The following is a 13958-nucleotide window of genomic DNA, read 5'->3' as shown; positions in this document are numbered from 1 at the left end:
GTATGTGTGTGTTTCACGCATTCTGTTCCCGGCATGAATACTTCAGTCATATCCAGCGTTCTCCTTGGAAGCTTGAGAGCACGGTGGCTTATTGCCTCATATTAGCCTTGGGTGACCCTGTTAGCTTCTTCTGCTAGCTTTCCTCTGCTCCCTTTTCTTTTTGTTAATCGTCCCTTCTCTCTTGTCCCTTTAAGATTGTGGACTATCTCATTCTGTCAAAGGTATTTTGCCCGTCGCCAGTTTCCAATCCTAGTTCATTAGAGCTGCCAATCGAGTCCCCCCTGCTAAACCAAGGACACACCACCACTGTAACCCCCCCCCCCCCACCCAAATCCACCCCCGCTGCTTCTGTTCTCATTTCTGTGTTTTTAGGTCTTTAAACTCTCTCTCTAGGTCAGTCTCAACTTTTTTGGCCATGTCGCTTTTTCAGGGCTTTGCACTCTCTGTAATCGCTCTCACTCCCCAGTTAACCTCCTGCCCCCCCCCCCATCCCGAGAGGGAGGTGATGGAATATTCCGGGGACTGTGTCACTGCGACCCTGTTTTGCCTGTCACGTGTTTGGGCTGTTATCATAAATACAGGGAGTTGGGGTCAAACCAAACAGGTCAGGTCCGGCAGGGTTTATTTTTGCTAATAAGCAGTGTAAGTTCCAGCACTTACCCGTTTCTTCATTTTCTTTGCCCACACTTAATCAGGTTCAGATGAGGCCTTTCATTTGACTGTAAATGACAACACACCTATAGTCTTTTGGGTCTGTATAACGTAAGGCATCTGAAAGTAGATTCAAACTTCTACCCTGAGACACTATGAATTCAGACACGCGCTGACTATGCAGGGATCACGCACAGACTAACTATGCAGGGACCACACACAGACTAACTATGCAGGGACCACACACAGACTAACTATGCAGGGACCACACACAGACTAACTATGCAGGGACCACACACAGACTAACTATGCAGGGACCACACACTGACTAACTATGCAGGGATCACACACAGACTAACTATGCAGGGACCACGCACTGACTAACTATGCAGGGACCACGCACTGACTAACTATGCAGGGATCACACACAGACTAACTATGCAGGGACCACGCACTGACTAACTATGCAGGGACCACGCACTGACTAACTATGCAGGGACCACGCACTGACTAACTATGCAGGGACCACGCACTGACTAACTATGCAGGGACCACGCACTGACTAACTATGCAGGGATCACACACTGACTAACTAAACAGGGATCACGCACTGACTAACTATGCAGGGACCACGCACTGACTAACTATGCAGGGACCACGCACTGACTAACTATGCAGGGATCACACACTGACTAACTAAACAGGGATCACGCACTGACTAACTATGCAGGGATTACGCAATGACTAAACAGGGACCACACACTGGCTAATTATGCAGGGATCACGCACTGACTAACTGTACAGGGATCACGCACTGACTAACTAAACAGGGATCACGCACTGACTAACTATGCAGGGATCACACACTGACTAACTAAACAGGGACCACGCACTGACTAACTAAACAGGGACCACGCACTGACTAACTATGCAGGGACCACACACTGACTAACTATGCAGGGACCACGCACTGACTAACTATGCAGGGATCACGCACTGACTAACTATGCAGGGATTACGCAATGACTAAACAGGGACCACGCACTGGCTAACTCTACAGGGATCACGCACTGACTAACTGTACAGGGATCACACACTGACTAACTATGCAGTGACCACACACTGACTAACTATGCAGGGATCACACACAGACTAACTATGCAGGGACCACGCACTGACTAACTATGCAGGGATCACACACAGACTAACTATGCAGGGACCACGCACTGACTAACTATGCAGGGACCACGCACTGCCTAACTATGCAGGGACCACGCACTGCCTAACTATGCAGGGACCACGCACTGACTAACTATGCAGGGACCACGCACTGACTAACTATGCAGGGACCACGCACTGACTAACTATGCAGGGACCACGCACTGACTAACTATGCAGGGATCACACACTGACTAACTAAACAGGGATCACGCACTGACTAACTATGCAGGGACCACGCACTGACTAACTATGCAGGGACCACGCACTGACTAACTATGCAGGGATCACACACTGACTAACTAAACAGGGATCACGCACTGACTAACTATGCAGGGATTACGCAATGACTAAACAGGGACCACACACTGGCTAACTATGCAGGGATCACGCACTGACTAACTGTACAGGGATCACGCACTGACTAACTAAACAGGGATCACGCACTGACTAACTAAACAGGGATCACGCACTGACTAACTATGCAGGGACCACGCACTGACTAACTATGCAGGGACCACGCACTGACTAACTATGCAGGGATCACACACTGACTAACTAAACAGGGATCACGCACTGACTAACTATGCAGGGATCACGCAATGACTAAACAGGGACCACACACTGGCTAACTATGCAGGGATCACGCACTGACTAACTGTACAGGGATCACGCACTGACTAACTATGCAGGGATCACGCACTGACTAACTATGCAGGGATTACGCAATGACTAAACAGGGACCACGCACTGACTAACTATGCAGGGATCACGCACTGACTAACTATGCAGGGACCACGCACTGACTAACTATGCAGGGATCACACACTGACTAACTAAACATGGATCACGCACTGACTAACTGTGCAGGGATTACGCAATGACTAAACAGGGACCACACACTGGCTAATTATGCAGAGATCACGCACTGACTAACTGTACAGGGATCACGCACTGACTAACTATGCAGGGACTACGCACTGACTAACTATGCAGGGACCACGCACTGACTAACTATGCAGGGACCACGCACTGACTAACTAAACAGGGATCACGCACTGACTAACTATGCAGGGATCACACACTGACTAAACAGGGACCACGCACTGACTAACTGTACAGGGATCACGCACTGACTAACTATGCAGGGATCACGCACTGACTAACTATGCAGGGATTACGCAATGACTAAACAGGGACCACGCACTGGCTAACTCTACAGGGATCACGCACTGACTAACTGTACAGGGATCACACACTGACTAACTATGCAGTGACCACACACTGACTAACTATGCAGGGATCACACACAGACTAACTATGCAGGGACCACGCACTGACTAACTATGCAGGGATCACACACAGACTAACTATGCAGGGACCACGCACTGACTAACTATGCAGGGACCACGCACTGACTAACTATGCAGGGACCACGCACTGACTAACTATGCAGGGACCACGCACTGACTAACTATGCAGGGATTACGCAATGACTAAACAGGGACCACGCACTGGCTAACTCTACAGGGATCACGCACTGACTAACTGTACAGGGATCACACACTGACTAACTATGCAGTGACCACACACTGACTAACTATGCAGGGATCACACACAGACTAAACAGGGACCACGCACTGACTAACTATGCAGGGATCACGCACTGACTAACTATGCAGGGACCACGCACTGACTAACTATGCAGGGATCACACACTGACTAACTATGCAGGGATTACGCAATGACTAAACAGGGACCACGCACTGACTAACTATGCAGGGACCACGCACTGACTAACTATGCAGGGATCACACACAGACTAACTATGCAGGGACCACGCACTGACTAACTATGCAGGGACCACGCACTGCCTAACTATGCAGGGACCACGCACTGACTAACTATGCAGGGACCACGCACTGACTAACTATGCAGGGACCACGCACTGACTAACTATGCAGGGACCACGCACTGACTAACTATGCAGGGACCACGCACTGACTAACTATGCAGGGATCACACACTGACTAACTAAACAGGGATCACGCACTGACTAACTATGCAGGGATCACGCACTGACTAACTAAACAGGGATCACGCACTGACTAACTATGCAGGGACCACGCACTGACTAACTATGCAGGGACCACGCACTGACTAACTATGCAGGGATCACACACTGACTAACTAAACAGGGATCACGCACTGACTAACTATGCAGGGATCACGCAATGACTAAACAGGGACCACACACTGGCTAACTATGCAGGGATCACGCACTGACTAACTGTACAGGGATCACGCACTGACTAACTATGCAGGGATCACGCACTGACTAACTATGCAGGGATTACGCAATGACTAAACAGGGACCACGCACTGACTAACTATGCAGGGATCACGCACTGACTAACTATGCAGGGACCACGCACTGACTAACTATGCAGGGATCACACACTGACTAACTAAACAGGGATCACGCACTGACTAACTATGCAGGGATTACGCAATGACTAAACAGGGACCACACACTGGCTAATTATGCAGGGATCACGCACTGACTAACTGTACAGGGATCACGCACTGACTAACTAAACAGGGATCACGCACTGACTAACTATGCAGGGACCACGCACTGACTAACTATGCAGGGACCACGCACTGACTAACTATGCAGGGACCACGCACTGACTAACTAAACAGGGATCACGCACTGACTAACTATGCAGGGATCACGCACTGACTAAACAGGGACCACGCACTGACTAACTGTACAGGGATCACGCACTGACTAACTATGCAGGGATCACGCACTGACTAACTATGCAGGGATTACGCAATGACTAAACAGGGACCACGCACTGGCTAACTCTACAGGGATCACGCACTGACTAACTGTACAGGGATCACACACTGACTAACTATGCAGTGACCACACACTGACTAACTATGCAGGGATCACACACAGACTAACTATGCAGGGACCACGCACTGACTAACTATGCAGGGATCACACACAGACTAACTATGCATGGACCACGCACTGACTAACTATGCAGGGATCACACACAGACTAACTATGCAGGGACCACGCACTGACTAACTATGCAGGGACCACGCACTGACTAACTATGCAGGGACCACGCACTGACTAACTATGCAGGGACCACGCACTGACTAACTATGCAGGGACCACGCACTGACTAACTATGCAGGGACCACGCACTGACTAACTATGCAGGGACCACGCACTGACTAACTATGCAGGGATCACGCACTGACTAACTAAACAGGGATCACGCACTGACTAACTATGCAGGGATCACGCACTGACTAACTATGCAGGGACCACGCACTGACTAACTATGCAGGGATCACACACTGACTGACTAACTAAACAGGGATCACGCACTGACTAACTATGCAGGGATTACGCAATGACTAAACAGGGACCACACACTGGCTAACTATGCAGGGATCACGCACTGACTAACTGTACAGGGATCACGCACTGACTAACTAAACAGGGATCACGCACTGACTAACTATGCAGGGACCACGCACTGACTAACTAAACAGGGACCACGCACTGACTAACTATGCAGGGACCACGCACTGACTAACTATGCAGGGACCACGCACTGACTAACTAAACAGGGATCACGCACTGACTAACTATGCAGGGATCACACACTGACTAACTAAACAGGGATCACGCACTGACTAACTATGCAGGGACCACGCACTGACTAACTATGCAGGGATCACACACTGACTAACTAAACAGGGATCACGCACTGACTAACTATGCAGGGATCACGCAATGACTAAACAGGGACCACACACTGGCTAACTATGCAGGGATCACGCACTGACTAACTGTACAGGGATCACGCACTGACTAACTATGCAGGGATCACGCACTGACTAACTATGCAGGGATTACGCAATGACTAAACAGGGACCACGCACTGGCTAACTATGCAGGGATCACGCACTGACTAACTCTACAGGGACCACGCACTGACTAACTATGCAGGGACCACGCACTGACTAACTATGCAGGGACCACGCACTGACTAACTGTACAGGGACCACGCACTGACTAACTGTACAGGGACCACGCACTGACTAACTGTACAGGGACCACGCACTGACTAACTGTACAGGGATCATGCACTGACTAACTATGCAGGGACCACGCACTGACTAACTATGCAGGGACCACGCACTGACTAACTATGCAGGGACCATGCACTGACTAACTATGCAGGGACCACGCACTGACTAAACAGGGACCACGCACTGACTAAACAGGGACCACGCACTGGCTAACTATGCAGGGATCACGCATTGGCTAACTATGCAGGGATCACGCACTGACTAACTGTACAGGGATCACGCACTGACTAACTGTACAGGGATCACGCACTGACTAACTATGCAGGGATCACACACTGACTAACTAAACAGGGATCACGCACTGACTAACTAAACAGGGATCACGCACTGACTAACTATGCAGGGACCACGCACTGAATAACTATGCAGGGATCACACACTGACTAACTAAACAGGGATCACGCACTGACTAACTATGCAGGGATCACGCAATGACTAAACAGGGACCACACACTGGCTAACTATGCAGGGATCACGCACTGACTAACTGTACAGGGATCACGCACTGACTAACTATGCAGGGATCACGCACTGACTAACTATGCAGGGATTACGCAATGACTAAACAGGGACCACGCTCTGGCTAACTATGCAGGGATCACGCACTGACTAACTGTACAGGGATCACGCACTGACTAACTATGCAGGGATTACGCAATGACTAAACAGGGACCACGCACTGACTAACTATGCAGGGACCACGCACTGACTAGACAGGGACCACGCACTGACTAGACAGGGACCACGCCCTGACCAGACAGGGACCACGCCCTGCCCAGACAGGGACCATGCCCTGACCAGACAGGGACCACGCCCTGACCAGACAGGGACAACGCCTTGACCAGACAGGGACCACGCCTTGACCAGACAGGGACCATGCCCTGACCAGACAGGGACCACGCACTGACCAGACAGGGACCACGCACTGACTAAGCAGGGGTCTGTTTTTGGGAGTTTTTTTAATGCTGCTAGCACAACTGCACTTGCCACCACAACCTTTTCATGGCTACTGTATCTGAGGAAAAGCCCAGCGTGTGAAGCAAGCCAGTATAACAGCCAGTCTAATCCATTGTCCCCTCGGTTGCAGCTGCCTTTTCTTTTTTGAAAAGAAAATTGACCTCATGAAAAATGAAAAGGGATTATTTAAGAGGAATTGCCAGGTAATGAAAACCAGTGATTGTGTGCCGCAGCCCCAACGGCAGACTTTCCTTGCCTGCCTCCTCAATCCTTCAGGTGTGGATGAGAGGGAGAAGGGGGCGGAGGGACAGTGTGGGAGGAGGGGTGGGGGGAGGGAGGAGAGAGAGAAAGAAGTCCCTGCTCTTCTGTCCTCTTTGCTGCTTTCTCCATCCTGTCTGCCTCATACTGCATTTAACTCACAGGGTGCAAATAGCATGTCAGAAACCTGCAGTGTATTCACTGTGTGTGTGTTTTCTGTTTTCCAGTGGCTGATGAGAGCAACGTAGGATCGCTGGCGAGCCATAGGCCTGGTAAGTAATACATCTCAAATGAAAAACATTAAAAAGGTATTGAAATGAATTGCAGTAATCAGCATGCAGACCTTAAAACAGACTCCGCAAACCCTTACTTCCTCTTTAGTGGGACGTGCAGCGCACCCCAGTTAAAACGGTTACAGTTGGGATGGGGGCAATGGGAAGTTGATCCTAAATCGGCAGTGGTACACTTCCGTGAGGGGGTGGGGGCTTTGTGTCCCCGCCTGTTCCACGTGCTCCCCTGATTCTGCAGAAAGCGTCAGGCAGTGGTTCGCTACGCCTGCTTTGTGGGTGGCGAGGGTTTGGCACGGCCGCGGGCACTCTCTACGCCAACTGCAGCAGCAACAACTCACCTGTTGCCTCATAAGTGCCTAACCCCCTCCCCGCTCCCCCCACACAGCAAAGTACCGCACTCCTCTCCTCACTCATAACACCCCGAACCATATTTTTACCTCATAATGATTTCTCTTAAACTCCATTTCTGACCGGTAGTTGTAATGAGCCTTATGGGCTGTAAAATAAATAAAGAGATCCATTTGGAACGTGGCCCTGTGACTGATGCCCAGGCTAATGCGTAAGGACAGGCGGGACCGTGGCGGTTTCGCTGACGGGGCCATATTGGACTAGGCCTCCGCTCGCAGGCTTCTCTGAATGGACCCCCCCCCCCCATCACTTCTTTATGGGCCATGACATATTTCATTAGAAGGACGGCCTTTAAGAGGTGGGCCCCGCCTTTAATCCGACTAAAACCTTTCTAGTCGGGGCAGAGGAGAGCGAGACGTGGTAGAGAGACACAGAGAGCCGCTTGTCTTTCCTTGCTCTCTCCCTTCCTTGCTCTCACTTTCCTTGCTCACACGGTCTCTTTCCTGCCCTTCTCAATTGCTCTCGCTCTTTTTGGTGATCCTTTCTCATTCAGTCTTGCACTCTTTCTCTTTCCATACCTTCTCCATTACTATCTTTCAGTTGTACTTAGTCTTCCATGACAGTTTTGCACCACTTTTTTTACTCCGTTTCTTTACTTGTCTCTCTCTCACTCTCTCTCTCTCTCTCTCTCTGTCTCTCTCTGTCTCTCTCTGTCTCTCTCTCTCTGTCTTTGTGTCTCTCTCTCTCTGTCTGTCTCTCTCTGTCTGTCTCTCTCTGTCTGTCTCTCTCTGTCTCTGTCTCACTTTCTCTTACTTGCTGCTTTCCCTGGCATTGGGTGGCTATGGGTAACGCTCCATCCTTTGAGCTCCCTCCACCAAATCCTTCCCTCTCATCTCTCCTAATCCCTCTCTGTCGTCACAGCTCCTACTCATATCTCCAGCCTGAATAAGCCTCCTGATTGTGTGCGTCTTTGTACATCCATGTGTGCCTGAGCAAAGGCTCATGCACTGATATGTATGTGTGAGACGGCTGAACATGGACACAAAGATAGAAAGTGAGAGAGATGCTTGCTTCCTCTTAATAAACTACTGTCCTGTACCAGCAGTCAGAGGAAAACATGCTTGTTACAGATGCTGAATGCCTCTCCCTGTTTCTGCCATGGTCTCATCGCGCTGGCTTTCACCCAGCGCCAAACATCTCCCCCTGGCAGCTCTACTCAAACACAGGCCCAGGAACACTTTAAACACGCACGCACATAGCACTTAGCAGCCCTGAGTGCACGATTCCGATTGTCTCACCGCTGTTTCTGTGTGCGTGTGCGTGTATGTGCGCGCATGCACATGTGTAAGAGGCACGGACCACCTGGCATTGGTTCTGTCGGAGACAGGAAACCCATCCAGCGACGTGCCGGTGAATGGGCTTGTAGCTGGCCCATTGGCAATGCCTGTAATTCCGTCTTTATTTCCTTTATGTAATCAACTTTGAAAACAGGTGCCCTTCTGACAATACGCACCCCTGCATTCCTGCCGGCGGTATATCCCCCTCTAATTACCCTGCTAACATTTATAAGCGCAGAGATTACCTTTCTGTCCTCCCCCTCCATTTCTCTGTCCCTACCCGTGTTTCCCCGGTACTGTGGATTCATGCTGAAAAGCGCTGTGTTGTGCCGATTTCAATGGATGGATCACTGTCTTTATCCGGGATGTCCATTTGTCTGCCCGTGTGCGCGTGAACACACGAGTGCTTTGTGTTCTACCACAGCAGTCGTTCATTTATTAAACCAAATGGCACATGTCCTATATCCAGTCCCTGCACCCCTCGTTCCCTGCACTCCACTAATCCACTAAAGGTGAGTCTGTAATTATGAAATGGCCTTTTAAATCCCCGATCATTATAAAAGCCATACGTCTAACAGGGCCAATATGGGTCCATATGCTCCATCTATACATCTTAACACAATTACCGGCTGTCTGTTCCCCCCACCCCCACCCCTGGTAGTGATTTTTCAGAGTGCACTCAAGGAAGAGTGAATGAGCTGTGACTGGTTGCAGCTTTAATTGGACCTGAACTGTGATTGGTCGGAACCTCAATGGACTGAGATTAGGTGGAACCTTTAATTAGTTTCATGTCTGACAAGGGACTGGCTACTTGCATGGTGTATTGGCGACCACGGTGAAACCAGTTTGGCAAGTCACGAATCATGTCCAGGGCTCAAATGTCACACCAAAAGGTTGGGGTATTAAAACGGTTTTCAAGGTTTCCGCCCACCCGAAATAACCATTCAATACCTCATCCAAACATTGGAAAGGTGAGCTTTAATGCTTCCCATCCCCATTACCCTGGTTTTATGGGCTTTTTCTGAAACCGGACGATAACTGAAATTGTCTTCCTTCCACAAAATGAAACGATGGGTTGAGGTGAGCGGGTGTGTATCGGGGGTGGGGTGGGGGGGTCATGACACGCCACGCACTGACACACGAACGCGCACACCCGCACGGGGACAGTGGCGGCTCCGTGACAGCTGACCTTTTAAAATCACCCACTGCAGAGAGACACTGCCTAATAAGTGGCATTTACGTCACCCGTGGCAACCTTCCTCCCCCTATCTCCAGGCCCTGGGAATGTCTCTGCTGTTGGAACGGCAGCACGGCCCCGGGTGTCGGGGTGGCGTGGCCCTCCAACAACTCACATGGCTCATCGCGGTCTCGCGAATCTTTCAGGCCGAGGTCGACGAGACTTTGTCTTCCCCGTGCTCGTTGGCCGTTGCTGTGGTTACGCCGGTTCTTAACCACAGCTGAATATCCCAGAGAAAAAAAAGGAATGAAATTGAAATTGTTGGGTGTGTCACTCAGAGGGCTCCACGCCACCTAGTATCGTTGACCAGAAAAGAGCAGTGAGCGAATGAAACCGCACGGAGTGTCTGGTCCGCAGCAGTCAGCAGGTAAATGCCGCTTTCCCTCTTGAGGATGACACCCCCCCCCCCGCCCCCCCCCCCCCCCCCTAGCGCACATCATTCATTTACCTCCGCATCACCTATTTGACTTGCACCAAATACAGGCACGTGTAGACAGACACGTGCGCACGCGCACACACACTCAAATGCGTAGGCGCACATGCTCCCGAACCCAGCATTTACCGCAGCACCCGAGCAGCCAGCGGCTTAATTCTATCAGGCCGCCAGCCGGACAGCTGTAATTACATTTGTGACACAAATCCTGCCTCTCAAATTGAGTGTTTTATTCGTGAACACACCACCCTCGATTTATAACCCCTTATTTCGAACAAATTCCACATCCTCTTCAAAGTCAGTGTAGGACTTAAAAGCCACTGCTGAGGCCCTGGCACTATGTCCCTCTTTTCGAGACCCTTAACTCCGTTGCCCGCTCTCCAAAGGTCCCATTGCAAGAGGAATATTCTCACGCTTTAAAGATGACTAGAGAAAAAGAAAAAAAAGATTACATTTTAAGCGTTTGCCATCTCTGTGGGCGTTTTGGAGAATGGATGTGTAGAAATACCCAGTTGTGAGACCGAAATAATAATGTCTAAATATTGACGACTATATTGAATGATTCACTCAGTTGGAAAGTAATCAGCTATACAGTTTTTGCCTAACAGCGTTTCTGATTTCCTACGGATATACCTGTGAACCTGTAACTTGACTTTTAGCTAAAGTCCTGTTGGATAAACCTCACTAAGATTTAGGTCGTTTGACACAGGCTGTCTTCCAGAGTTACTTACAGTAAGGAGTTAATTTTCATATGGGCACCCCACTGGAATCAAACCGACATGCCACATCGAGAAACTTGTCACCTCAGCCGTCATCTTGTTGGCTGATGCTGAAGGGTCTGGATAGATGACCAATGTGGGACTTTATTCTGCTACAACCTGACAGATCTGCAAATGTTAACATTTCTGGCCCAATGGAGGGTTAAGGGAGTGTCTCTGGACCAGATCCCATTTGATTGTCTGTGGATGCATCCTCTGTGACTGGTGTCAGCCTTGGGACTTCCTTCTGTGGATCTACCCAGCCTTTCACTCCAACCCTCAATCTAGAGTTACCGACTTTACTCAAGTTACCAATCAACATTTTGCCTGTCTGAGAGGATTACATGCATGAAAACTGAATAGATAAACAAATTGTCTGGAACAGGTCCTCTTGTTCTATTTATTTAATTGTGTATTTATTTAACCATTATTTAACCAGGTAAGTCAGTTGAGAACCAATTCTTATCACAACCACATATTCAGAAACCACATAAATATTATATTAGAACGTTTTTCTGCTCTGTGAAATCCTGGGCCCAGGAAATTGATTACGCCCTGATTTGTTGCACCAGGCTTCTCATAAAAAAAACCTGCTGGCTCTGAAGCCCTCTGAAAGACGAGCGGCCGTGTTAATGGAGCTTGTGACCTTTTCCTGCATGACCTTTTTTTTGTTGTTGTTCTGCTCTTTTCTCTCCTCTCTCTCCATTCTTCGCAGTGCACCTCCGTGTTCTCCTGCTCGTCCTGTTTCTGCTGTTTCTCCTGGTGTTCCTCCTCCCCTGCCTTTTCCTCCTCCCTCTCTTCTTCTTCCTCGTCCTTGTTGACTTTGGTCTTCTACTTGTTTCTGTCTGCCCTATAGTCTTCCTGATCCTCCTCCCGTATGCTCTGTTTTCCACGCTCTCCTCATCTTCTCGTTGAGGTGTGGTCCATAAGGCACTCGCCCCCTTCCTCATCAGTGGCTTTTTCCTGGATACATATTGTCCCTCCTTTCTAACCTGTTACTCAGCTCTTGCTCGCTTTTGGTATCCTCCTTCCTCCTACTCTCTCCTGTCTCCCCCATCTTTTTCCTCTTCCCTTCTCTCCCTCCTCCTCTCCCTTCCATGCTTGTCTTCTTGTTTTCCCTCGTGACTAAGCGTTGTTTGACCGTCCGTCCTTTAACACGCAGATACTATAGACACCTGTCCCCCTGCATCATTTTCACTCCCCCACCCCCATTTGAAAACTCTTCATCCATTTCTCTCTGACAATCCCTTCTGTCACTCCCCCCTCCCTTATTCTCCCTCCTTGTCCCATACTCCCACTCCTCCTCCACCCCCCCCCTTCTCAGGGCCCTCAACGACGGGCAGGGACTTGGGCCCCACCCTGGGCCTGATGAAGTCCTCTTCCCTGGAGAGCCTCCAGTCGGCCGTGTCAGAGGCCATGCAGCAGAGCCAGGTGCCGTTCCACCGCCCCAGGCCCCAAGTAGTGCGGGGTAGAGGCTGCAACCAGAGCTTCCGCTCCGCCATTGACAAGTCCTACGACGGGCCCTCGGAGCCGGAGGACGGTAAGGAGAATCGCCTTAGACGTTGACAACAACGCGTGCAGTATGCAAAAGGGCCACTCTGAGTGAGCTTTCATGTTTTTATGCTTTACAATGCGAAAGTGTTCTTACACAGTTTCAAGTCTTTTGTCATTTTCTTGACTCATGTTTTCTTTTAAAGGCAGTCTTACATCTCAGTAGATTTGGATTATCTTTGGTCGTTATTCAGAATTCATTATCCACATTTCAATATCCACACAATAATCGCAGTAACTTGACATTGTTGATATGAATCATGAGTCATTTAGCCAATGCTGGAATAAAGCAAATGCTGGGAGGTCTCGAAAGGACACTGTTCAGGGGCTCAATGAATATGTAGTCAGCATTTCTGAGCAGGGAACTTTTGTTTTTATCCCACTGCAGCACATTTTAAATTCAACATCTCTCCTGTGAAGCCAGTGATGTGTGTGTGTATGTGTGTGTCTCACAACATGACCATCTGAGCCAAGCCTATCCAAACTGTAGCACAGGAGCCTTGCCTCTGGCATTCCCTCTGGGCTCAGGGAGTGGTTGCCTCTAGCTTAGAAATGAGAGGGAACAGGTGAGACACCCCCCCCCCACCCCCCACTTCCCCCTAAAGGCCCTCCCGTTGAACCCGGCTACTGAGCATAGAGAAACTGCAGGAGGGTTTTGGGGAAAGAATGAGTGTGCACACAGCCAACTTAATACCGGCTTTAAACTGTAGAGCGGATCAAAGCACCATCGCCCAA

At 49.7% G+C, this 13958-nt stretch overlaps 1 protein-coding gene across 4 annotated transcripts in view; it reads left to right on the top strand.

The window, feature by feature from the left end:
* Positions 1-13958, top strand: part of LOC109614608 (partitioning defective 3 homolog B) — a 138104-nt gene that overhangs the window by 77429 nt on the left and 46717 nt on the right. For 3 of the 4 annotated variants that reach the window (XM_029116574.2, XM_029116577.2, XM_029116576.2), the window contains 3 exons: positions 195-221; positions 7497-7541; positions 12997-13212. In XM_029116574.2, coding sequence (XP_028972407.2) covers positions 195-221; positions 7497-7541; positions 12997-13212 — 288 coding nt within the window. The remainder of the gene's footprint in view (positions 1-194; positions 222-7496; positions 7542-12996; positions 13213-13958) is intronic. The other variant, XM_029116575.2, reaches the window with a different exon arrangement.

Source organism: Esox lucius, chromosome 22 (assembly GCF_011004845.1).
Source record: "Esox lucius isolate fEsoLuc1 chromosome 22, fEsoLuc1.pri, whole genome shotgun sequence".
NCBI classification, from domain to species: Eukaryota; Metazoa; Chordata; class Actinopteri; order Esociformes; family Esocidae; genus Esox; species Esox lucius.
This window is presented reverse-complemented; position numbering and strand designations above follow the sequence as displayed.